Genomic DNA, 26,804 nt, shown 5'->3' with positions numbered 1-26,804 from the left:
CAGGCCTCCCAGAGTGCTGTCTATTGTCTTCAACAATAAAGTGCATGTAGCTTTCTCACTGGGCCCCTGTAAAATAGGAAACTAATGTGGGAGTCTTCAAAGTTTGCAAAACCGCATGAAATGTATCTCTAGCAATTATCAGGGGTAGATAGCCTACAAAGGTCTTATTATGTATTTCCCTCTTGTGATAAAAGTGTAATTCATTCTATGTTCCATTTTCAAGGACAAAATGCAGTTTGGCCGGCCCCCGGCTCCTTTAAAGGACGGCGATGTTCCTGGGATTAGTTACATTCATCTCTTGTCAGGATGAGTGCTCTCCTCACTGCCTAGCTCAGGTAAGACAGTACAGAGCATTTTCTGCATTCAGCCGATTCTATTAAACACTGTAGTTCAACACAGTTCATTGATTGCTATAGATTTAACCAGTTAGATTGAAAGATGTTCATAGGCATTGATGATTAGTTTTTGGAAGTAGGGGTATGAGTGATGGTGTGGGCATAATTCATGTTCAGATAGGAAAAGTGTTAAGCTTGAACTTTTTAAAAAAACCTTCATTGGCAAAGGGGCACCTGGGTGGCTCAGTCAGTTAAACGTCTGACTTTGGCTCAGGTCGTGATCTCACAGTTTGTGAGTTTGAGCCCCACATTGGGTGAGCACAAGCCCTGCCTCGGAGAGCACGAGCCCTGCTTCAGGTGAGCCCCACTTCTCTCTCTCTCTCTCTCTCTCTCCCTCTTTCTCTCTGCCCCTCACTCATTTGTTCTCTCTCAAAAAAGCCAAAAAACAAAAAAAAACCTTTGTTGACATTTATTTTATGCTGAATGGACCATAAGTTGTTGTTGTTGTTTGTTGTTGTTGTTGTTGTTGTTGTTGTTTTTCCAGTTTCTTCTGGGAAGATGTTTCTTCAGTGCAATGATCTGTTCTTTTCAGTAAGGATCGTCCCAGTATGGCAGGAGGAGTTTATATGGGGGTTAATCTGACCCTGAGCTCTGTAAATCCAGAGGCACATTTTTGAGGCCTTGTTCACCTGGCTGAGCTCAATGACCGATGAATCAATATCTAAACTCTTTAAGTTCATCATTACTCTCTGCATTTTTCAGCACACGCAGTACGATTTTGGGGCCACTGACCTGTGTCTAACCCCATTTTCTGGCCTGAGCCCCACACCATAGTAATGATGGAGTGGCATGCATTGCTTCTATAAAGTGACATCTTTCAGGGACTCAGTGGCTTTTCGGATATACATACCTTTGATTGGGCTGTTTCATGGACGTTCTCAAAGTAAACACAGAGATTTTAACCTCTTGATTTGCATGATTTGTCAGGGTTTTCAGGTTCAAGAGAGTAGAGAACCATTTTCAGAGATCATCTCAGGCTACTTAAGGAGGAGTTTGAACTTATTCGTACACTGGGGCACTGATAATGACTGTCAAGTAATAAAGTCAGGAAAACAGAAGGCAGGACAGTCAGACAGTGAATTAGATGAGCAAATAACTGACAGCAACGTTCTGTCCTTAGAGGCTGCCCAGCTGGAGAGCCTGGGTATCGCGAGGCTCCCACCTGGGTATCACGAGGCTCCCACTTCCTTGGGCTGGAGGGTATTTGAAGCCAAGGAATAAACTCGGTGCTTCTCCCTCTGGCATTTACTTTATTCAAAGATGTGAGACAAAAAGACCATGGCTTTTATGAGAAAACAAGACAGAGATGTAGTAGACTGGGAAGCACACAGTGCTGAGGTTTGAGGAGAGCCGGCTCTGGGCTCTGCCATTGCTGCAGGTGGCTTCTGGAAGAGTCTGGGAAGCACAAGGCTCCCTCTCGCATCTGGGTCATCCACCTGGGCTCCCAAACCCATGCTGCACCTGCCTCCTGGAATGCTTTTCTTCTCTGTCTCCCTCTTCCGAACTGTTTCTGGTAAGTCCGGGTACAGATGCTCCTTCCTTTGTGAAGGATATCCTGATGGACTGCCCTTTGACTCCATGCTCCTTGTCAGCTCCTCTCTACGGACACATGAGACCATGTCTCTGCTCCTCTCTCTCCTGGCTCCTGGCACAGTCTGAGTATTTTGTCAACTGGCGAGCACTGTGCCTTGAGGAAAGTAGGATCTCAATAAACATGTGAAGAATGAACAATGAATGGATGAGAAGTTGGTATTCCCAATCTGTGCCTGGGTAGGCAGCCGATTTTATTTCTTTTTGGAAGTGAAAATCAAGACAGGGTTTGGCCTGACCCAGAGGGATTTCTTAAAAGAAGATGAGAGGGAGGAAATGAAAACCCTCCCTCTTAGGTAAGTTTCCTGCCGAGACAAGGCTCCATCACAGAAGGAGGGGCCTCTGGTGATGCTCACACTGGAGAAAAGCCATTTGATCGGTAACTATTTGTTCTAATTTCCCAAGTCTGAAGGGAGAGTGAACTGTTGATTGATTTAGTTCTGCCTGTTCCCCTTTTCATCAGTAATGCAGACTAAGTAATTATCCTTTTTGATTTCTTTGCTTACATCAGCCCCAATAATGTACTTTTGCGTATAAGGAAATATTAATTAAGAATGAAAATAGGGTCATCAAACAATAAAATTAAATAATGATGGTGCATGAAGGACATCATGTCATCAGTGTATCAATATGTTGCAATCAAATTATCAAAGAAACTTCCTAATTCCCAGAAGAATTGTGCTGTGACCCAAGGCCACATTAGGAGAAGCTTAGCCCTGTTGGGCACCATGTCCTAATGTCGCTGCTTCCCAAGTTTGTGCTGTGTCTGCAACTCTGTGGGGCCGTTGGCTGTGCCCATGCCCTTCGTGGGACATGTTTAACACAGCTGGAGTTGGGTCAGTAAGTTTCCTGGGCATGCGTGTGGGTTCTGCCCATTTGGCAAATGAGGAAGATGCTATTTCTCTGTCAAATACTTTAAAACCTGAATACAAAAGAAACTTTAAACATAGGGGTCGTATATGGTGTCGCTGTGCTCCTGTCCATGCAGCGGGTGACTCAGTCCTGGTGCCCCAGTGAGATTTGGCAGGGATTTCCCTTCTCCAGCAGCCTCTGTTGCCTGATTTAATTTTATCTGCTTTTTGGTCATTCTAAGCACTATATGGATTCGTTCAGCATAAGAAAACGTCCTCCCAAGTCTTATTCCCACTTTTGGGAGCTAACTGAACTCTGCTTTTACAGAAAAGACGACGGCTAATTCGGAAGAATTAAACTTGCTCATCTTTCTCATGTGTGTGTTAATGTACCTCCAGCCCTGCAGCTGCCTCCCAGTTTCAGACAAAAGGGGGGCATCTCTCTCCCTCCTCCCCCTCCTCCTCTGTGCCCCGGACTACCCTCCCCCGTGTTTTGTTCCGTTTTTGTTTTTGTTTTTGTTTTTGTTTTTTTGCCTCTTCCTCTTCGACTTTCTGCCACTTGCACGATCCAAGTCTCCCTTGCAACTGCTTTCAAACACGGCCAGGCTCAATTCTATTCTAAAAAGCACGCAAGAAAACCAGAACGCCTTTGCTTGACCTTGCTGTCTCTTCTAGTCTATTTACTGCCTTCCTTTTGCAGCAAGACATCTCAATTTCCTCTTTCCACATAGCCTCGTAGCTCTGTGGTCTGGCTTGCCTTCTCTGTCACTGTTGAAACTGCATTCTCAGAGGTCACCACGAGTGTGCAGTGGGCCCAGTCCAGAGAGGGTTTTGTGTTAGCTTAATTGTTCTTGTTTTCTCAAGAGCATTACTTCTCCTTCTCTCCGCTTTTTCTTTCAACCTTCCACTCTGACGTACTTCTTTAGTTATATCGTCTGCATATGTCCTAATTGGATTTCCCAAACTTGCCCGTTGCATTGCATGGTGGCTAAGAGTCTGAACTCTGCCTGCAGTTGAACTCTAACTCTGCCACCAATTAATTGCATGACATTTGGCAAGGTTATCTCTCTGTGCCTCAGTTTCCCCATCCTTAATATGGGGGTCACAATAAAAGTACTTAGGTTTGTTGTAGGAATCAAGTGAGATATTCTGTGTAATATTTATCTCAATGTTTGGCACAGAGAAATATCCAATAAACATTTATTAGCATAACAATAAACTCCTAGAGCTTTGAAAATGTAACTTTTTTCTTTTAGAACCTATTGCCCATCTTGCCAAACACAAGGCCAGACAATAAGTAGTTACTGATAAGTAGATCTCTGGGAAGTCCAGGGAAGGAGGAAGTACTATTATTCCCAGTTTTTCGTTTTGTTTGTTTTACCAATAAATCAACAGTTTAAATCGGTCCTTTCAGGACCGATGGTGTCTGTTGAGCAGAGAGGGGCGTCAGCGTTAGAGCTCTAGCTGTTGGTGCACCAATCAGTCACAAAGAAGCTGCTTGGCCTGGAACACAGTGTCCCATCCTTAGATTAAATGCGGCTCTAACGGGATTAGGGAAGGAAGGCCTGCGGCTGTGTCCCCAGCCTGGAACCCGTCCATTGAGTGATGCTGCCATCTGGTGGCGTCACGGGGGAAACCGCTCCGGGCAGAGCCCTTTGGTTTGGTGCAGGGGAAGAGCCCAGAATTGCAGTCCTTTCTTTACAAAGTGTGGGTGAGACTCGGAATGAGGGAAGAATACGGGGACAACACAGCAAGGGGAAGGGGGAACGACACCTCAGCACACTTTGGGAAAGTAAAGGACACAAGTAATGCTTGCAACCACTAGGAACAATCTCGCCGGTATTCGGGGGACAATTCCCTTCCCCACCCCAATACCATCATCGAAACTTTCCTTTTTCCCTATAATTCTCAATTTCCAACACTCTGTAGCTGACCCGTGATCCTGAACAGATCTGTTTCACCGTCCCATTTCCTTTCTTCTATGTTAGGACTTCAGAGCTGGGAAAATTGAGCCGAGTCATCCCAGCTGGCGACCCCCGCCCCCCTCCCCCGGAAACAGCGGATATCGGAGTAGCCCGGGACCCCAGGCTCCAGCCGCACCTGCTGCACTTGACCACGTGACCGCCACAGGTAAGGCCCGCTGCGCGCGGGGGGCGGGGACTCAGCCGCGGGAGGAGGTCTATCAGGGTTCCCCAGGCCTTTGTGGAATGCCATTCGGGTCCCTGGCATCTGGAGGAGTTGTTCTCTTCGTAAAACTCAAGTGGGCAACGCTGACCATGAAGCCAATCTTTTTTTCTTTTCACCAACTATGTCAATCCAGCTGTGACCAGTAGATAGATTATAGATCATTATATCAAGTCATCAAAGAGTTTTAGGAAGGGAGGGGACTGAAGACGAGATATTGGTGCTTCAAACCGAAGTGTGGACACAGCGTGTCCTTGCCTGGTGAGCACGCCTGTCGCCACCTGGGAGCCGGACACAGGCTTAGTGAAGGGTAGTACAGATGTGGTGCTGGGACTCTACTGTGCCACCTCGAGCTATTTGACAGGAGTCGTTTACATGACTCTAAGCTCCATTTCCCTTTTTTCTAAAGTGGACATAATTAAACCGACTTCTCAAGATGACTGTGGAAATTAAATCAAATGCGGGAAAAGCCTCTTATTTGAAAGATTGGGACTGAAGAGCTCATGGAAGAAGCCTATTGAAGCAAAGATTCAGAAAAGATGATGCTTATCTCAAATATCTTACCTTAAAATATAGAATTTCCCCGTCTTTGATGTAGGGCTATGGTCTTTTCTTCGAATATGGATCCACTAGCTGGCGGGTTTTGAGCTGTCTTGCATAAGGCACACGCATAATGCTTCTTCTGTGAATTCTGGTTTTGGTTTCTGTCGGTAGAATGAGAGCTTAAGGGCACCGGGGGGAGACACACGTAAAGTCACTTCTGCAGAGTGATTCAAATTCCAACTGTTCCGCTAAGACTCTTTGCAAACGTTTACCGTCCACACCGATTCTACGTGGCAGCTTTCCCGTTGTTGAATCCTTCCAAAACATTCCATTTTGCTTTCATAGAAACAACTTCCTTTCTTTGTGTATTCATATTTCATCGATGTCTACAACACTTAACTGTCACGGTTACCATAACCAGCACAGCTGTCAGAAACTGGTTCTTGGTAAGCTTGTAAGGGCTAGTGGAACAGAAGTGAGGAGCAAACACTGTGGGCCACAAGCATTGGTTGGGCCTGGAGAATACAGGGAACCTGGCACGTTGGCTCAGCAGAGGTCCGCTGAAAAGCATCTCCTGCAGTGTATACAAAGTGCTAAATATAATGCCCAGCATACACAGTACCCAATAAATGGTAACTATTAATATTATTATTATCATCAATAAGGTCAGTGTTGGGAGGATTGGGAGAAATCTACCAGTTTCTTCCCCTTGTTTTACAGAAATGATCAAAGTATTTTGTAATTTTGGCCTTTATAATATACCTTTTGGCTTCACTAAGTTAAAGGATTATTGACCATAAACCTTATATTTTGAGTCAGAATCTGGGAGTCAACCTAAAACACAAAGCAATTTTTTTTCTTTTTTCTTGTTTTTAGACTTTATTTCTTTATTTTTGAAAGGGAGAGAGAGCATGCAAGGGGAAGGGGCAGAGGAAGAGGGAGAGAGAGAGAGAATCCCAAGCAGGTTCCTCAACAGTGCAGAACCCAACACAGGGCTCAATCCCGTGAACCGAGACCTGATCGTGACCTGAGCCGAAACCAAGAGTTGGACCCTCAACCGACTGAGCCACCCAGGCGCCCCACAAAGCAGTTTTCTACATCACCCTAAATCCATGTCTGTTTCGGAAGACCAGGTGGAATCACAACATGGTGACGAAGACAAGCTCCAGGGTCTCAGAAAAGGCAAAAACCAGGGGAACAGGGCATTAGCACGCTCAGGAAGGACTTCCCGGAAGAAGAAGAGTGGGTTGAAGAATGCACACAGGGATGAATGAAACTATAAGCAGAGCCATGCCATTGGCTTCAAAGTGGCCAGGTGGCCTCCCAGACCCAGTCCCACTGGTCTAGGCGCCTGTGCTGACCAGGGCAACCCGCCAGAAAACCCTAATTCCTCATAGCAAAGCGTGGGGGTGACTGGGCTTGCAGATGGAGTTAGAACAGAAATCTAAGAAATCTCTGAATCCAGGGTGCCTGGGTGGCTCAGTCAGTTGGGCGTCTAGACGACTTCGGCTCAGGTCATGATCTCGGGGTTTGTGAGTGGGAGCCCCGCGTCCAGCTCCGTGCTGACAGCTCAGGGCCTGGAGCCTGCTTCGGATTCTGTGTCTGCCTCTCTTTCTGCCCCTCCCCTGCTGACACTCTGTCTCTTTCTCTCTCTCCTTCAAAAATAAATAACCAGTAAAAAAAAAAAAATCTCTGAATCCATATACATAATATGTTTATTCATAGTCTGTTTAAAATGCTCCTCTCTGAGACCCTGTATTGCAACAGATGGAAATTTTTCTTTTGTTTGACTGGATTGGGTCTAAAGGACTTAAGTGTCAGAAAGGAGATGGGAAGGAGTGCATGTGGGCAGCGGCAGCTGTAGGCTCAAGCGTCACAGGGCTCCAGGTGGGGGTTTTGGGGACCCCCCAATCACTTTTATGTTTGTTTTCTTTTCTAAGGAAACTTTTTAAGAAACATGTATGAATCATTGCCTGTGCAGCTCAGGGTGATTTTAATTCTATTGTGAACAAAATTCAGTGTGCTTCATGAACATATGCAGTCAACACCTTGTTCTCTGCAAAGTCACCGACACTGTCCCCTCTCTTCTACCCTCTTGGCCCCAGCTGCTCCTCTGACTTCTGGGGTCTCTCCTGATGTGTGAGTATGCCAACTCTGGAGTCATTTATGTTCTATTGTAGAGAACCCATACCAGTGTGTGTGCCGTCACACAGCGTAGAAAATGCAGTGCTCGGGCCCTGCGCACTCTGGGATTCTGGTCCAGTAATTCTGGGCTAGGCCTGGGGTTTATAACAAGCACTGCAGGGGGCTCTAACGTAGGAGGCCCAGCCAACACTGTGAGAAATACTTTGCTTTTCCTGCACCAGAGATCAAGATGAGCCCCGACAATCTGCAAGTTTGAGCTACATCACAGTTTTTACCTTATGATGGGGGAGGTAGGGAGGTAGGCAGGGCTTGCTAGCAGAGGTGGTGAGCTAGAGGTGGGGTCCTGCGTGTTTTTCTAACCACATACTGAATATGCAATGAAGAGCACTCAACACTCACAAACTTGGCACTGCTTGAGAGCCTTCTGTGACCTTAAACTCTAGAGGTGCCTATTAAGAAGTGACGGGGGGTGCCCACGTGGCTCAGTGGGGTAAGCATCCGACTCTTGACTTCGGCTCAGGTCATGATCTCACGGTTCCTGAGTTCAAGCCCCATGTCGGGCACTGGGCTGATAGCATGGAGATTCTGCTTGAGATTCTCTGTCTCCCTCTCTCTCTGCTTGGGATTCTCTGTCTCCCTCTCTCTCTGCCACTCCCTCGCTTGTGCTGTCTCCTAATAAAATATATACATATAAAAAAAGAAGTGACAGGGCTGGCTGCTTGGCTTCTGAAGCCTGGAGATGTTTTGGATGGCTAAAAGACTTACTTGCTATGCTAATCCTACAAGAGAATTCTCTCTCAGTGGAGAGAAGCCTCAGGCATGATTTTCTTCTGCCCCGGAACCAGAGACAGTAGCCATTTTATCATGAGGCTTGTGCCACAACCCCCACCCCCCCAAAGTGAGCAGCCCTCAGCTTGAGGAACTTTGCTTCTTTTAAGCTCCGCCTACCCACGGTCAGACACTCGTCAACTCTGATCTGGAGCATTCAACCCAAGGAGTGTCAGGTTCTAGTGCAACAGCGGGTTGTGTGCAGAAAACCACCCAAGGGAGCAACCAAGCAAGTTCTGTCACAGTGTGAATTTTTAAATCCTTTCATTCTGGAGAAGACTGGCATAGTAATACTCTAGTTTCTTTCTCTTAATGAAGTGTTTTCAAGGTATGGTCCCCAGGCCAATAGCATCCCAGTATCACCTGGGAGCTTGTTAGAAACGTAGGTTTGAGGTATGCCTGAGTGGCTCAGTTGGTTAAGCATCTGACTCGATGTCAGTTCAGGTCACGATCCCACAGTCCTTGAGATTAATCCCCGTATCCAACTGTGCGCTGACAGCACTGCGGAGCCTGCTTGGGATTATCTTTCTCTCTCCTCACCTCCCCCGCTCCTGCTCTCTCTCTCTCTCTCTCTCTCTCTCTCCCTCTCTCTCTCAGAATAAATAAACTTAAAAAAAAAAAAAAGAAAGAAATGTAGATTTGGGGTCATCCTTCAGATGTACAGAATCAAAAACTCTGGGAATCAGGTCTGGGACTCTGTTTTAAGAAGCCCTCCAGGCAATTCTAGTGCATGTTCAGGTGTGAGGACCGCTGGCTTCATGTCTCGTAAAGCTTATGGGAATGCCTTTATTCAAACACAGACGATATTGCTAATCGGTGGGGTGATTTTTTTCTGGGCTTTTATCTGAGATCCCCATTGTAGTAGTGAGGGGAGGTCTGCTGGCCAGAGATGTAGAAGAAATAGAGACTAGGGGCTGGACATGAAGGCGTGTTTTCATGGATCTCTCCAGTGTCTTCTGACCAAGAGAGCATTACAGAAACCAGCAGGGATGGAGGGGCAAAGACAGTGGAGAAACCAGATCCTCGCACGCTTCAGGTCAGAGTCAAATGTTCCAAAGCACAGCTGTTTAACAGGGCTGGGTTTTGTCAGCCACCTGTGTTTAAATAAGTTTGCAGCTCGAGTAGAGTAGATAGGGTGGCCAACATGTCCAGGTTTCCCCAGGACTTTCCTGGTCTTAGCATTTAAAATCCCATGTCCCAGGGGACCCCCCAGGGCCAGGGTCAGTGTGTATTTTTACCATACCACCAATCAATTCTCCAGTTCTCAGCAGATACTGACTAGTTGTCCTAGAATTCAATTCAATTCTGACATTATCTCCTGTCACATCCACAGGTTAGGGGCTCAGCCCCACAAGGCAGTCCCCTCTCCCTTTACTTTAGATGCTAATGGCAAGTATGGGGTGTCACCTGTGCTTGTGACCAACCAGCTATATTGGATGTTCCCACATTCCCCTCCTTAGGTTTGATGAATTTGCTAGAACGGCTCACAAAACTCAAGAGGAACATTTTATTTACTGAGTCATCGGTTTATTATAAAAGGATGTAACTCAGGAAAAGCCAATGGGAGATACAGAGGGTAAGGTATGGGGCAAGGGCGGAAAGCTTCTATGCCCCCTCTGAGCGTGCCACTCTCCCCAAATCTCTACTTGTTCAACAATCCAGAGGCTCTCTGAACGCCATGCTTTTGGGTTTTTGTAGAGGCTTCATTTTACCTTGGCACCATGATTAAATCATTGGCAGTTGGTTGTTGAATTCTATCTGCAGCCTCTCTGGCCTCCCAAGAGGAGGGGGTGGGACTGAAGTTTCCAACCCTCCAATTCCCCTGGCAACCAGCTTTATCCTTTGGTGAGAAAGAGCTTTCTGAAAGCAGCCTCATTAACATGACAAAAGATGCCTCGATCACTGTGACCACTTAGGAAATTCTAAGGGTTTTGGGAGCTCTGTGCCAGGAATGGGGACAAAGACCAAGTATATATTTACTATAGATCACAATATTGCAGGGCAAACCAAGGTTATTGGTCACTAGTCACGCTAGCTCAGTGACTGCCCATTGGAATTACTCGGTGAGTTTTAAAAATTACCGATGCCTGAGATGGTGACAGACTCGGTCTCTGGTACAGCCAGTGCATTAGGACATTAAAAGTTCCTCAGGTGATTTTATTGCAGCTGGGGTTGAAGAACTCCTGCAGCACCTGAATAGCATTTCTCCTACCAAAAAAATTTTTAAACCAAAACAAAAATCAATGGTTCTGATGAAGTTAGACTCCTACCACATACCGTATACAAAAATGGCCTCAAAATGGATCAACAATCTAAACATAAGAGCTGAAACTACAAAAATCTTGGAAGAAAACAGGGGTAAGTCTTCATGACTTTGGATCTGGCAGTGGATCCTCAGATCATTAAAAGCATGAGCGACAACAGCCATGAAAATAGATAAATTAGACTTCATCAAAATTGAAAACGATTGTGCATCAAAAGACATTGTCAAGAACTTGAAGACAACCTACAGAGTGGCAAAAAATATTTGTAAATCGCATATTTGATGAGGGCCTAGGATCCAGAATATATTAAGAAATCTAGGGGCACCTGGGTGGCTCAGTGGGTTAAGCGTCCAACTTTGGCTCAGGTCATGATCTCACGGTTCATGGGTTCGAGTCCCACGTCGGGCAGCTCAGAGCCTGGAGCCTGCTTTGGATTCTGTGTCTCCCTCTCTCTCTGTGCCTCCCCCACACACTCTGTCTCTCTCTCTCAAAAAAAACAAAACAAAACAAAAAAAAAAACAAGAAATCTACAACTCAAAAACAAGCAGCCCATTTAACAAACAGGCAAAGATTTGAATAGACATTTTTCTGGAAAAGATATTGAAATCACCAACAAGGGCACAAAACGATGCCATTAGTCACTAGGGAAGTGCTAATCAAACCCACATGGACATGCCACTTCACATGCACTAGGATGGAAATGATGATGATGATGATGATGATGATGATAATCAATCGGTTGTTATTGGAAAATAACAACTGGTGATGTGGAGAAATTGGAACCCATGCACATCACTGGTAGAAATGTAAATTGGTGCAGCCACTTGGGGATTCCTCAAAAAGTTAAACATTGAATTACCACATGACTCAGCAATTCCACTCTTACGGATAGACCCAAAGGAATTGGGAGCACACCAGTGCTGACAGCAGTGCTGTTCTTAATAGTTAGGAGGTGAATATAACCCAAGTATCTATCAACAATGAAATGAATGGATAAACAAATGTGGTATATCCATATCTAGGCCTACCTTGGAGATATTGTGGGTCAGGTTCCAGAACGCTCAATAAAGTGAATATTACAATAAAGTGAGTCAAATGAATTTTTGGTTTCCCAGTGCATATAAAAATTATGCTTACACTATACTATAGTCTGTTAAATGTGCAATAGCATTATGTCTAACAAAATATACACGTTAATTAAAAAGATACTTTATTGCTAAGAAACCGTCATCTGTGTTTTCAGCAAGTCATAATCACTGATCACAAATCATCAGAAGAAATATAATAATAATGAAAACGTTCGGAATATCACAAGAGTCACCCAATGGGACACAGAGACACGAAGTGAACAAATACTACTGGGAAAATGGCACCACTAGACTTCCTTGACACAGGGTTGTCACAAATCTTCAATTTATAGAAAACACAGTATCTGTGAACTGCAGTAAAGCAAAGTGTAATAAAATGAGGTATGCCTGTCATGGAATATTATCCAGACATAAGAAAGAATGACATACCAATAAATGCTATTACATGGTTGAACCTCAGAAACATTATACCAAGAAAAAGGCTAGACACAAAAGGTTACAATATCGTATGATTCTATATAAAATACCCAGAATAGGTAAATCCATAGGGACAGAAGGCATAAAAATGATTGCCAGGGACTGCAGTGAGGGCAGCATGGGAAGTGACTTCGTCGTGGGTATGGGGTTTTCTTTTTGGGGTGATGAGAAAGTTTTAGGACCAGATAGAGGTGGTAGTTGTGCAACATTGTTAAAATAGTTGTGTGGTACATGGATTTCACCTCTTTTAGAAAAAATCAACAGTTCACTCTTAGGTACAAAATAGAATTGAAACTGATCGCTTTAGCAGTCAAAAACCCCACACAGCCGGCCTTTAACTACTTTCTGTTGCCTTCTTTTTTACATTCTCCTATTGTAATTGTTGTTACCGCTGCTACCAGGACACTAGCTACATGGAACCCCACTGGAATCCCAATGCGTCAAATATGCTTCTGCCTCTCCTTTATTTTTATTCTTGTATTTTTTGCTGTTAATTTTGGGCTTTGTTAACCAACTTGATTAAGTATTTTTTGCCAGATTCATTATTGTTATATTTGTTTTTTTTTTAAGTTTATTTATTTATTTTGAGAAAGAGAGAGAGTGGGGAAGGGGCAGAGAGAGAGGGAGAGAGAATCCCAAGCAGGCTCTGCACTGTCAGCACAGAACCTGATGTGGGGCTCAATCTCATGAACCGTGAGATCATGAACTGAGCCGAAATCAAGAGTTGGACACTTACCCGACTGAGCCACCCAGGTGGCTCATATATATATATATATATATATATATATATATATATATAATTTTTATTAATTCATTTTATTATTTATTATATTTATTATATTAATTTATTAAATTAATAAATTTATTAAATTTTATTAATTTATTATTTATTTAATTTATTAATATATTAATACATATAATTTTTACTTGCTTATTTTTTAAAATATAACTTATTGTCAGGTTAGCTAACATACAGTGTATACAGTGTGCTCTTGGCTTCGGGAGTAGATTCCCATGATTCATCACTTACATACAACACCCAGTGCTCTTCCCAACAAGTGCCCTCCTCAGTGCCCATCACCCATTTTCCCCATTCCCTCTCCCCCCCCATATTGTTTTTTAATTGGAATATAATTAACATACAATGTAATATTAGTTTCAGGTATGCAACACAGTCACTTGACAATTTATTGATTGTATTATTTATTGATATTATTGATTGTATTCCGTGTGCTGAATGCCTCTTCTGTAAAGTTCACCGACATGCAGGGTCTCTACCAGCTGTTCCAGCCCACAGTCCTCTCTTGATTCTTGTGGCTCTTAACTTTACACCTTGCCCTCAAAATGTGGTCCTCATACCGGCAACAATGGCGCCCCCCCTAGGAGATTATAAGAAAGGCAGCATCTGAAACCTTCACTGAGTGAATCTGCATTTTAACAAGATCCTCTCATGACTCAAGTGCACATTAAAGTTTGAGAAGCACTGGTTTATACTAGTTCACACTGGTTTATACTGTTTATACTAGTGCACCTCAAATCAGGCTGTAGATCAGAATCACTTTGTGGGCTGTATTTATTTATAATATATATATATTTTTTTAATGTTTATTTTTGAGAGAGAGAGAGAGAGAGAAAACATGAATGGGGGGAGGAGCAGAGAGAGAGGGGGGCAGAGGATCCAAAACAGGCTCCATGCTGACAGCAGTGAGCCTGATGTGGGGCTCAAGCTCATGAACCATGAGGTCATGACCTGAGCTGAAGTCAGATGCCCAACTGACTGAGCCACCCAGATGCTCCTATAATGTATATTTTAAATAATATATACCCATGGTAAAATTACAAATACTGTAGATATAGAAAAAAAGTATGAATAAGCAAGTCTTCTTCCTACCCCGGTTTTTCAGATTTCTACCCCCAAAGACAATTTTTGTTAAAGTTTCTTGGGTTTTCTTCCCTGTTCTCTTTACATACGCAAGCATATGTGTGCATGTATATATTTCCCTTTCTGTTCTTTTTACACAAACAGTAGCATACTGATTTCCAGCTTTCACTCAATAGCATGTTTTGGAGATCATTTTAGCATATGTAGGTCTGCCCAATATTCCTTTTTTCCTTCCAAAAAAGGATGTTTATTAACATATATCATCTATATAGATTTTTCTTTTTTTGAGTTTTTTTTAGTGTTTTTGCCCAATATCCTTTTTAATGACTGCGTAGTAATTATCCTGTAGCTGTATACTTGTAATATCTATGTGTAACTTGCTTGTATTAAATAGCAAGTTACAACTATTAAAGGACACTGCATTACAAAGATCATTCGTTACAAAGAGGTAGTGCCTATCCTGTATGTATGCGTTTGAGCATCTGAGCTACCAGTGTTATCTGTAGGATGTAAGGATCGCTGAAAGTTATGTGCGTCTCAAAATTGTAAGAGATGATATCAAGATCCCCTCTAAAATGCAGTACCAGTATACATTCGTGGGAAACTTTAAAAAACACAAAGTTTACTTTGTGTGAAAAAAAAAGTTTACTTTTTACTTCCACTCGTGAGGATTTGTGTGGATGGGGTCCAGAGTCTTCATTTCATCTCTTTGGAGATTCTGATACAGGGAGGCTCTGGGATGGAATGGGAATCAGGGGACAGCCCATTGATGCCTCTGCTGCCTTTTCCTCCTGCTCTTTATCTTTCCACAGGACTGTCCCATCTCCTCACCAAGGGGACTGGTTCCCAAGGACAAGCCTCAGGGATGTTGTTTCTTTGTGTCCTTACCCCGGCACAGTGCTTTGTTTGACATTGCCTGTCGAGGACAAGGCTCGGAGGAGTGTTTGTGGCTCATATGACAATTCTGGTGGGTTTTTTGTCTGTTTGTTTTGTTTTTTAGTCCCATGGACCAAACACAAAGAAGAATCCTGGGCCAGCCCCTGCCGATCCCCACCACCCAGCCTAAGAAGAAAAGGACGTCAATGGTGTCTTTCTTTTCCAAGGTCTGTCACCACATGTTACAAACAGAGGTCCTTCCCTACCAGCCACTTTGTAAAGTGTGCTTGCCTGGTCTGCATTAGTTCCGGTGGCTCCTTTCGAAAAAAAACGCTTGGTGACACTTCTTATAACTCAGACAGAATGTTTACAGGAGAACGAGATGAGCTGGGAAGAATTTAGCTTGCTGCACACTTAATAATAACAAAAATATAGAATGAAGTGCAATGAATATTGAGAAATAGTGATGAGACTTGGTAATCAACCAGATACCCAATAGAGCCATGGGTCCAGCCTCTAGCCCCTCACTACTAAGGATAGTGAGGAGGTGGCTTTTTCTTGGATTTTGTCTGGATCGTGCATTGTCCTTGGTTCTGACTCCAGTACATGTGTGTGAAGCCTAGAACACTGGGGCCTTCCTGGAAGCATATGTTCACTACAGAGGTAACCCAATTCTTGCCCTGCAGTTAGAGTTTAGTCCTTGAAGTAGGTTCCTGTGTCAGCTGCACAGTGTTCCCCAATTTGCATTCTTTATACATTTCTTTTCCTAATCTTAATTTTTTTTTCAACATTTTTTATTTATTTTTGGGACAGAGAGAAACAGAGCATGAACGGGGGAGGGGCAGAGAGAGAGGGAGACACAGCATCGGAAACAGGCTCCAGGCTCCGAGCCATCAGCCCAGAGCCTGACGCGGGGCTCGAACTCACGGACCGTGAGATCGTGACCTGGCTGAAGTCGGACGCCTAACCGACTGCGCCACCCAGGCGCCCCTCTTTTCCTAATCTTAATTGCTCAGATGCGTGCATCCTGGGGTGGGACATCCTTCAGGTGCCCTGAAATGTTTGTAGATGTGCTTTGCTAGCTAGGTCAAGTGTTGTTGAGAGGTTGAGGAGGATGAGTGCCGAGAGTTAACCCTTGGATTTAGCCACATTAGTGGGGCCATCAACCTGATCCCAGAAGGTTCAAGAGATAATGGAGAGAGGAATTGGAGAAAACAAGTAGAGACACCTTTTTCAAAACGTTCAGCTACAAAGTAGAGCAGAATAATGGGGAAGAGCTGGAGGGAAAAGAAGGGTCAGGGAAACTCTTTCCTTTGAGTTGGAAGCAGTACAGCATTCCTTGTCCTATGGAGGGTCACTGTTCTCAGCTCACATCAACTGTCTAAAGCCCCCTTTCTTCTGAGCTCTAGCACACCCTCAGTGGTCCTCGGGCACCTGCCATAAGCCCCACCCAACCTACCTCAACACCAGCCCTGCATTATTTTTCTCTACGTATTTCCTCTTCCATCCATTTTCTTCATTATGTAGATCCACTGATGTATTTCCAGCAAAAATCAGGCGCCTTTGGGTGGACAAAGAAGGGCTGAATCGAGCAGGCAACACAGAAATTTTCTTTAGAGGGAGGGCTTGGGGTTGGGATAGGTATGACTCTGAACACTCCCCAGATCAATACATTTTTTACTTACTACCCAGATCTCTTGGACAGTGAGTCTCCAGAAGCAGGAGCCTCCGAAGAACGTGTTTTTCATCTTGGCAGAAAGAGCCCAGGACCCCAATGCTAAAAAGCGTCACATGGCAATGAGAGGCCTGGGAGCAATGGCCTCTGAGACCCCTGACAAGGTAGGAGGGGAAGGTGGCACCCAGCCAGCCTGACGGCCTGAAGTCCCCAGCACTGGCACCTCACGTACTGGTTTTCTACTGCTGGGTGACAGGTCATCGCACACCTGGTGGTCATCATCTTGCAGGTTCCTTGGGTCAGGACTTTAGGCACAGCTTAGCTGGGTCCTCCGCTCAGGATCTCACGAGGCTGCAGTCAAGATGGGCCAGCCTGCATTCCTTTCTGACACCTGTCCCCTTACAGCCTGTGAGCTTACATCTTCAAGGCCGGCAGGAAAGCCTCTAGCACTCATGTCTGCTAAGATGGAATCCCATGTAATGTAATGTGACCGTGGGAATGATATCCCATCACCACTGTCATAGTCCGTAGGCTGGAAACAAGCCACTGGTTTCTTCCGCACTCAAGGGAAGGAGAATGTACAAGGGTGTGACTCATTTGCAGTTATACGACAGTTGTCGCACCTCAGTATTATCAGACTTGGGAAACAGAGCTGCAGGTGGGATTAACACACACCTGGACATCCTCCTCTTGGGTGAATTTGATTTATTTTTGAATAATTACGCTTGTTCGGTAAAAGGTGTTATCCCCACCTCTGCCTTCAGTATCCATCAGCTTCCGTGACCATTCCGTCTCATCTTCTATAAAAGTACCCACTATGCCCCGGATGCCTAGATCATCCAGCCTTCCATACTCCTTGATGTGCCCTCGCTGGCCTCATCTGCTCAGAGGCCAAGCTCCAGATTGCTCTTTCGGTTATTCTTCCAAGACCGAGCTGGCTCTTGGGTCAGGTTGATGGAAGCATTTGTACAGTAATAAGAGTTGTTGTGGCAGTTCCTGAAGAAAGCCATGCTCTTCGTCCAGGTCCTTGCTTATTGGAAGATTAGAAGTGGGATTGCTTTTCAACTCACTGGGAGCAATTCCTCAGTTGCTAGAATATTAATGCTTTTCACACCTTGTTAACAGGTGAAAAAATATAAGAAAATTGTCCTAGACCTGCTGGTGCATGGCCTGTATGACCCTGTGAGTGCTGACGTCATCCACGAGAGCATGAAGACTCTGACCATCATCCTGGGCAAGATCCAGGGGAAAAGTTTGGGCTCCTTCTTCATAGACATCACTCTCCAGGCCAGGACTTTACTAGATGACGTAAGCGAGATGATTCAGAAGATTTCTGGGTTATTGAAGTTGAAGTGGGATTAGAAACATGAGCCCTGGCTGTGTTGCTCAGAGAACATGGTCTCTATTACTAACTTACTAATTAAGAAATCATACTGCGAGCCTAGTATTGTACCGGGGGGTTATGGAAAACATATAAAGAATAGCATTCCATCACTACCCCTTAAGGAGTTTTTGTTTTTATGGAGGAGTGAATATACGTCCAATGAGGATGGAGATGGTGATAGCATTGCCAACGTGCGTTCGGTGCTCTCTGGCAAATGTGACAATAACCATAGTCTGCCTTTAGCAAGCCCTGACTGTGTGCCAGGCGTGGGGCTAGGCAATTTTCGTGGGTTATCTCAGATAATAGCCCTGTGAGGTAGGCACTGTTAATATCTTCACTTTATAAATAAGGAAAGCACAGCACAGAGAGGTTAGGTAACTTGCCCAAGATTGACAGAGCCAGCAAGTGGATGTGAAACCAGGCCCTCTGATCACAGGAACTGTGCTCTTTATGGCCAGGTGACCAGGCAGGTTAAGCAGAAAGTACACTGTTTAGTCTGGATCTGAGATACTGCAGTTACACACGTACACTCTCTCTCTCTCTCTCTCTCTCTCTCTCTCTCTCTCTCTGTCTCTCTCTCTCTCTCTCTAACAGAAAGATAATATCTGTAGAACAGGAAACAGAGCTTTTATTTACTCACAGAGCACCTTGCGTGAGCTCCCCACACCTAATTCTCCAGATGAACCTGCACCCTACGAGAGGAAGAAAAATCTTGAAATTACAAAATCTGGAGTTTATATAGGAGCTTCTGGCACATTTGCCTCTCCTCCCACTAAGAGAGACAGAGAGACGGAGAGACCTTTGCTCTGGAATGTGAACCAGTCATCTCTGGGGAAGGGAGAGGAAGGTGTCTACTTTATCTCCCTGGAATGTAAACAGATATCTGCAGGGAGATGTCTCGAAATCTCTCTGGAGGTGTCATCTTAATTTCCAGGACTCATTTGCCGTGCAATCATTTTTTTAATACCTGGTGAGGATGGAGATGATGATAGTTGACTGTAATTTTTTTAAAGTTCACTTATTTATTTTGCGAGAGAGTGAGTGCGCAAGCAGGGGAGGGGCAGAGAGAGAGGGAGAGAGAGAGAACCCCAAGTAGGCTCCACGCTGACAGCACAGAAGCCTGACGCGGGGCTCAAACTCACAAACCGTGAGATCCTGACCTGAGCCGAGATCCAGAATTAGACACTTAACCTTGCTACAAGTCAAGGTACATAACAGTGGCATGGTGTGCTTCCATTTGTGTAAAAGTGTGAGAAAGGACTATGTAATATATATTTTATTCTGTTTCTTCCTAATTTTCTGGAGGGCTACACAGAAAATTTATAGCTTTGTTCATTCATGGGAGGGAAAATTAGTGGCGGGCAGAAAGGGGTAGGAAGGAGACTTACATATATATATATATGTATATAGTTATATATGTATATGTATATACATATATATGTATAATAGTTATATATGTATATATATAACTATTTGGTTATTTTGAATTTTGAACCATATAAATGTATTGTATGTCCAAAACACTGTCTAATAAAGAAAAGAGCTGGGGAGCTGGGATTAGCACAGAGTTCCCCCATTCTAGTCTTCTTGTCTGCTAGAGAAGACGTTCACTGAAGACTCAGCCCGTCTCCTCTCTGTCCCCCATCTCAGCCAGCTAAGCACTTTAGACTGGATCTGGTGACCCACCTCCTACCATGCAACAAAGATCAATGGCTGTGTTGTTTTCTGATGCCCTTGCATTTGGGCAATGACTTGGATTTTGTTGTTTTCTTTACTGGGGATCCACAGGAGAATGACAACCTGAGATATTCAGCCTTTGTCCTGTTTGGGCAATTGGCGGACTTTGCTGGGCGGAAATGGAAGAGATTTTTCACCAGTCAGGTTAAGCAGACTCAAGATTCCCTCCTGACACATTTACAGGACAGAAATCCCCAGGTGGCCAAGGTAAGTCTGGGATTCCCCAATTAACTGCATGAAAGCTCTGTGCCATTCATCAAGGGGGCTGTGGCGCTGCCCTGTTGGGATGCAGGACCCTCTGTTCCCGCCAGTTCAGTTATGCTGTACTTGCTTGTGCCAGTGCGTCCCTGTGAATCCTGAGAAAGGCGTCTACTCAGGGTGTCATCTCTCTCTGAGCCAGAGTGCTGGTTTCCAGGGTGCCTGGCTGGCTCAGTGAGTGTGCAACTCTTGATCTCAGGGTCATGAGTTCAAGCCCCACATTGGGTGTAGAGACTACTTAAAAATAAAATCTTTTTTTTTTTTTTTTTAAGTGTTATCTTCCATTTGCTCCTCTCCCACCCGCCCAATCTCAGCACGTGTCAATGCTAGATAAACTCAGGTTAATGGAGAGTGGGGGCAGAGAGGCCCAGGTCTAGTCTCTGGGGCAGTAGACCACATAACAATGATATTAATTCAGGCCAATTAGCTGCTCTCACTGTGCCTGGTATAGATTTCCCACCTTTGGCTTCTCAGTCCCCTGTAGAGCTTTTGTTTTATTCTTGGAGAAAACACATCCTAACGAGGTTGGATCAACTGCAGGCCTGCTTTGAAGTGGGGGAGTATTTCAAAACCACTGAGAGCAAAAGTTTCCATCGAACACTTGTCTTCTTTAAGTTAGTGCACACAGGAGGGACAGAGACAGAGAGAGAGGTATCAAACTTAGGAATCCAGAACTACTTTTGATGGGACAATAATAAGGGCTGTGGTAAACTATAAAGTTATGCTGTTGCCACCAGCCCCAAATTATAAACATGGCCACTTTACAAGCAAAATCCTTTAAGGTTGATGTCTCCCATCCAAGTACTAACCGGGCTTGACCCTGCTTAGCTTCTGAGAGCAGACGAGATTGGGCATGTTCTGGGTGCTATGTCCTGGTTAACAAGACGAGGTTGATGTCTTCGAAACTTCTGGAAGTTACCTTTATACCCTCAGTAGCCCCCAGACCACAGATTGGGTACAATGCTCTTCCTTGCTTGGATTATAGAACTCTCTAATGTTTTTGACAATAAGATGGTAATACTATTTTTCTCAGGCTTGCAAAACAACATTTCGAGCCTGTTCTCCATATCTGAAAGAAAGAAAGGAATACAGCTTCCAGAGTGAAGCAGATCAAAGGAACCCTAAACTCTGCCGGCAGCTGGTGAGTGAAAGAGGGTAGGAGAGAATTCCTAGAGGCCCCTGCCCTCCTGGTGTCAACCCAGAAGGTGGACAGCCACACAAGGAAATCACTCCCCATAAAATGACTCAGGCCAATTATGTTTCGATTGTAACTGACCCATCATGCAGTGTAAATGACAAAATGCCCCGAGGACTGTGCACAAAATCTATTGGCACTCCCAGTTTAGATCATTAGGCAACGATCTCCACCTCTGAGAATCTGAAGATTGATCGTCCTCATGCTCTGTGCTTGACAACTATCTACACCTTCTAGAGTCAAGGAAGCGTATTGAATCCATCCCTCACGTGCACTTTTGCTGATTTCTTTCAGAGCCACTATCATCCAGAGCTCCTGCAGTTCCTCTATGCAAATAGGATTCTGTAAACACAGAGCAGCAGGGAAATTGTTCCAGTGAGCACCTTGCAGGGGGCCGAGAGTCCCCCTCTTTTAACTCTTCTGGATGCTTCTGCTTGCCTCTTGTGTTTGTAATAGCAAACAGGATGCTGGGAGAACAGATGATGGCAGTTGCATGGATTTGTATAATTATATCCCAAGCAAATTCTAAATTGCTTCTATATATATCATCTTCTCCCCATACAAATTTGATGAGAAGGTACACACTTTGTTTAAAACATTTAAAGTATGTGTAGATTCAGTGCTTATTTCTCAGCCTTTTCCTTCTTAAGTACATCTCTGTCACCTCTCTTTTATTTTTAATTTTATTTTTAATTTCTGAGGCTTAGGAGAATATTATTTGAAGTATTTTTTTTTTTAATCTGCTATTGACACTTTGGTATTGATACCTTTTGTTGGCAAGATCTATTTAAAGTTGGCCAAGGGACCAAGAAGGGGGTTTAGAGGGTATCTTTAGCTTCTCCTAATCTTCAACAGTCATTGCCTTTTAGATCATTCCAAACATGAATTAATAAAGAGAAAAAAAATATCTATAAAGCACGGGGCTAAAAAAACCCATAGTAATGTATGGAATAATAAGGAACATTTATTGAGAATGTTTATTGGACACTAAGCACTTTGCAAGTATTATTTACACCCTATGAGAAAAGTACTATTACTATCTTCATTTTGTAGGTGGGAAAACTAAGGCACGGGGAAATTAAGTAGCTTGCCCAAGATGACCCAGTGAATGGATGGAGCCAGAATTCAAATCTGTATGGACGGACTGCTGGAACATTTAATTACAATGTGATTCTGCTTCAATGTGGAATAATTGACAGATGGTTAGAAATGTAAAAAACAAAACAAAAACACATTAAAAAAACTGCCTAGCTGCTGCTCTATTTAACTCAGTTAACTTTTGCTTTTATATGTGCTAAGTACACATTTTTATTAATTAAATTTGTGATCTGAGTATATATTTGTATTTGTCACCTCTTGGCTAATTAGGTCAATTTTGGTGACCAATTCTAGTCCTATGAGGGATCACATGGCTCTTGTAAAAATTTCAGGAAAAATATCTTCATCCCTCCGACCTTCCATCCAACCAGTTTGCTTCCCAAGCTTCTCCTATAGAAATTCTGGTATTACCACCGAACTTGGCATTCAGACTATACTGGACAAGTCTGGGAAATGGAAAACATAAGAGGGTAATAAAGGCTGTAGAGGGATCTTAATGTCATTCTGAAAACCAGGAACTCAATCTTCTGCTCTGGCTCTCCAGAGACAGGGCCTTGTAACACAGATGAGGGCTGAGCTGTCTCCTAGGAGAGACAAGGATGTGGCAGTTGGCGGAAGGGGGAGTTGGAGCACAAATGGGTTTTCTTTCTTCCTATTTTGAAGCTGGGGTACATGACCTGGGGAGCTCTCGGGAGTGACACAGGCTCAGGAGCAGGAGGGATGGTTCTGAGCTGAGAGCCCTCTGCCTTCCCGGATGTTGGCCTGTTTGAAACTATGTTCCAAGGTCCGTTTAGAATCTGATGCAGTTCGATTAAGTGATCAATAGTGGCTTGAGAACTGCATTTTGCTAGCATGCAAAAAGGTGGAGGTAGAGTGAGGCAGGCAGGTTATGTGCTGTAGAGCAGAAACATCTATGTACTTAACGCCCGTTAGCTGGTTAAAATTGTGGAAGATGCTGTTGAATTGACTTTAAGATTTCTGGTAGACTGGTAACTCTGGTGGCCTCCAAAGAATCATGCCTCCTGATATTCATGCCCTTGTGTAGACCCCTCCCCTTGAATCTGGGCTGACTTTGTGACCCACTTTAACCATTAGAATATGCTGAAAATACCACCGTGCCAATTATAAGCTACTTTTTAAGAGCTTCCTTTTTTGTGCTCCGGGTGAAGCCAGGTGCCATGTAAGAAGTCAGATTACCAGAAACAAGGAAGAATGTCTGAGACCACCATTTTGGAAGGAAAACCAAGCTAACCACATGCAATGCCCTGTGGAGGAGAGCTGAGGAACTCAACCTACAATGAAGTATGAGGTCCAGATGTACGATACAAGTTGGCCATTCCAGCCAGACCTCAGTTGTTCAAGCTACCCCAGCTGACACCCCGTGGCAAAGAGATGAGCTATCTCCATGAAGCCCATCCAAAATTGCAGAATCGTAAGCAGGTTAATCAAATCAAATCATTGTTGTTTTAAATCATTAATTTTTGGGATAGTTTATTACTCAGCAATAAGTAACCAAAAAAGATTCCTTATCATTAATTTGTCTTTTGGCCAGTTTCATTTTGCTCTTAATAAGTCCACTTTGAGTTTGAACTACATTTCTAGAAGGTTATCATGGAGCTCTGTGGTGAGAGCAGGGACACCTTGCTTTTGAACCGCAAGCCATGCCTTGTTTTCCTTTTTGTATCTCACCAAATGTATCACAGCACCTAGCACGTAGCAGATGATCAAGAAATATTTGCTGAATGACTAAATAGTTCCAAATTGTAGTGGGAGTAGAGTCCAAACTAGTTTGCTATTCCGGGCTCTCAGCCATGGGTTCACACTCTTCCTTTCCAGCTTTTTCTTCTGTTACTTTTTTGCTGTAGCCAAATTTGGCTCCTCTCTCTTCCGTAAACACTTCTTAGTCTCTTATACTCCTTTGCCTTTGCTCAGTCTGTTCCTTTTGCTTCGAATTTCCTCCCTTGCCTAGCCATGCATACACACACACACACACACACACACACACACACACACTTCATATGTATAACTTATGCCTGCTCGAAGGCTGATCAATGCCTGATCCCCTCAATCAGATGCGAGTTCAGCTCACATCTCTGAACTCCCAGAACATTCTAACAATCTTAGGCCACTTAACATGTTTTATCTCATTTGCAAGGTTTTACCTACCTGCCTTTTTTCCTCCTGTTAGATTGAAGCTGCTGAAGGAAGGATCCTATCTTGTATAGCTTTGTAACTGTCACATGACTTCAAAGGTATTCAGGAGATGCCCAGTAAATAAATGTTGTTTGGGGAGAAAAAAGTCAGAAAGTCATCCGAAGCTACTACTTCTTCAGAGAAGCCCATCTTGACAAATGAGGGCTGTCATTTCTCTCCTCATAACCAGACTGCAGGTTACCTTTATGCTCATGTCCTTAAAGTATCCCTTTTGCCATAAGATGCCTATTAATTTGCCAGTCTAAAGGTAATGCTTTGGCATTTCTTATTTTTCAACACTAGATAAAGAACAGTGAGTGAATTAAAGAAAGAAAAGGAATATTCTCTTGCTATCATGCTAAGGGCTCAGGGTAGAGGTATGCATGAAACTTGGTCCCTGCTTTCAGGTTGTTCACAACATGGGTCTTTCTTAAAGGGACAGAGAAGGGAGTTGGGAAGGACAAGGAAGTTGGGAATCTCACAGGTGATCAGTACTCAGTGTCAACAGAATCCAGTGGAATGCCGGTCCATAGAGTAATGAATGCTTCAAATACTATAAAAAACACAAGCGTGTGTTTTATAAAGAGAGGAACAGCAGCTGTGTAGGACAGCTAGCAGATAGTGCTAGAAATAAGGCAGATACATATCTCTGCTTTTCTGTGTTTTCCAAGCTTTCTGCAATAAGCCATGTATTACTTTTGTAATCATAGAACACATGCAAAAATGCTGTTTAAAATAAAAATTAAATGCCTGCTGGTGTGTAAAGTGGTCTGCTTTGGAAAGACTGGGATGGTTATTGCTCATTCTCCATAGTATGTGTTTGCCTTTGTCCTTTCGTGACATTTTTGTTTCAGCCTATTGATAACAAATGGCTTATGGTTGATTATCATTGTATTTATGTTACTGAATTTACATTCTTTCAGTCTGACCATAGTAGAGTAAGTCTTTTGTTCCTGTATTTATTTATATGTTAAATGTTCTTAGAAAAACCTTGGATTCTAAATTTTTTTTTTTTTTTTACTGTTTATTTATTTTTGAGAGAGAAAGAGACAAAGTGTGAACGGAATCCAAAGCAGGCTCCAGGCTCTGAGCCGTCAGCACAGATGTGGGGCTTGAACTCATGAACCGTGAAATCAAAACCTGGGCTGAAGTCAGACACTTAACCAACTGAGCCACCCAGGCGCCCTGAAATATTTTGGATTCTAGAAAGACTCAATATGCATCCCTGTTTACTGAAGAGAGATGGTTTGATATTGCAAAGGTGCCTTTAATTTATCAAGTTAGGCAGACTCCCAAGCCTGACATATAAGATTCTTCGTAATGGACATCAACTTATGATTTCCCTTGGCCCTTCCTAAATTCCTACTTCCTGGAATGCTTCACTCTCTATTGGTTTGTTTCTATCCACCATTCCCTGGGTTGATTCCAAATGTTCTTCTTTTCCAGAGGTAGAACAGAGCAATTGAGGGGATGGGGCCTGGAATCAGGCCCTCCCAGATATGATCTGGCTTTGCCACTTACTGGGTGACCCTGGGTAAGACAGCCTGCCAAGCCTCAGTTTGCTTATCAGTGAAATGAACGTAATAATCCCACTCACAGAGTTGCTGTCCTACGAAGATTCAATTATATAACATTGAACACTTTGCACAGTACTTGACACATAGAAGATGCTCAGCAAATGTTAGCTAATTTTGCTCCTCACCCCAATCAGCTCTCGGGGTACCGTTTTTTCTCTTCATGACGCTGCCTGGGTCTTCAGGGAGGCCCCTTCTGGCTTTCGGTTGGGATTTGAGTGTCATCTGGATCCTCCCCAATGAATGATTGTAGTGCTAGGGGCAGCTCTGCCTCTTGCTCCTCACCAGGTCCCCAGGCCGGTAGCTTTGAGCCTTGCCCACGCATGGGTGTTCAATGAAGAATGATCAAATTTATTGAGTTGTAAATACTGGTGCCTTGACCAAGCTTGAAACTGGCATCTCATGGTAGGCTTTAGAAAGGCTCAATGTATTTTAATAAGAATGAGAATCGTGACCAAGTGAGAATAGCAAGTTGTTCTCTCCCAGTGGGCTCTTGCAGAGCTGTTGTGAATGTTCAGAGCAGTGGCTTTTTATGCTCCAGAGCTGGTTAAATGGGCTCTGTTCATT

At 43.8% G+C, this 26,804-nt stretch overlaps 1 protein-coding gene across 9 annotated transcripts; it reads left to right on the top strand.

Annotated features, from left to right (window-relative positions):
- The first annotated feature begins 203 nt into the window (after window positions 1-203).
- MRO (maestro) lies at window positions 204-25,416 on the top strand. Of its 9 annotated transcripts, none has more exons than XM_086682998.1 (8): window positions 204-335; window positions 4,825-4,966; window positions 15,248-15,350; window positions 16,816-16,962; window positions 17,924-18,106; window positions 19,971-20,126; window positions 21,211-21,318; window positions 21,667-25,416. In XM_086682998.1, exons 3-8 carry the CDS (start codon window positions 15,252-15,254, stop codon window positions 21,718-21,720), a joined length of 747 nt encoding a protein of 248 aa, XP_086539124.1. In that variant the 5' UTR covers window positions 204-335; window positions 4,825-4,966; window positions 15,248-15,251; the 3' UTR covers window positions 21,721-25,416. The 9 variants fall into 9 exon arrangements, with proteins under 9 accessions (XP_086539124.1, XP_086539121.1, XP_086539126.1 ...); XM_086682995.1 differs by lacking the exon at window positions 204-335 and adding an exon at window positions 342-692; XM_086683000.1 differs by lacking the exon at window positions 204-335 and adding an exon at window positions 4,157-4,543.
- Window positions 25,417-26,804: the final 1,388 nt, after the last annotated feature.

The sequence above is a fragment of the Puma concolor genome, chromosome D3, assembly GCF_028749965.1.
Source record: "Puma concolor isolate L17-30 chromosome D3, mPumCon1.1.hap2, whole genome shotgun sequence".
Taxonomy (NCBI): Eukaryota; Metazoa; Chordata; class Mammalia; order Carnivora; family Felidae; genus Puma; species Puma concolor.
Note: the sequence above shows the minus strand (reverse complement) of the source record. Positions and strands in the feature narration are given on the sequence as shown.

Excerpts from the sequence above, each read along its gene's own strand:
- MRO (XM_086682992.1), top strand. The coding sequence starts at position 7,599 with ATGCAGTCAACACCTTGTTCTCTGCAAAGTCACCGACACTGTCCCCTC. Across the intron at positions 7,703-15,247 it reads TCTGGGGTCTCTCCTGATGT|TCCCATGGACCAAACACAAA; the intron begins GTGAGTATGCCA and ends TTTGTTTTTTAG. Across the intron at positions 16,963-17,923 it reads CCTCTGAGACCCCTGACAAG|GTGAAAAAATATAAGAAAAT; the intron begins GTAGGAGGGGAA and ends CCTTGTTAACAG.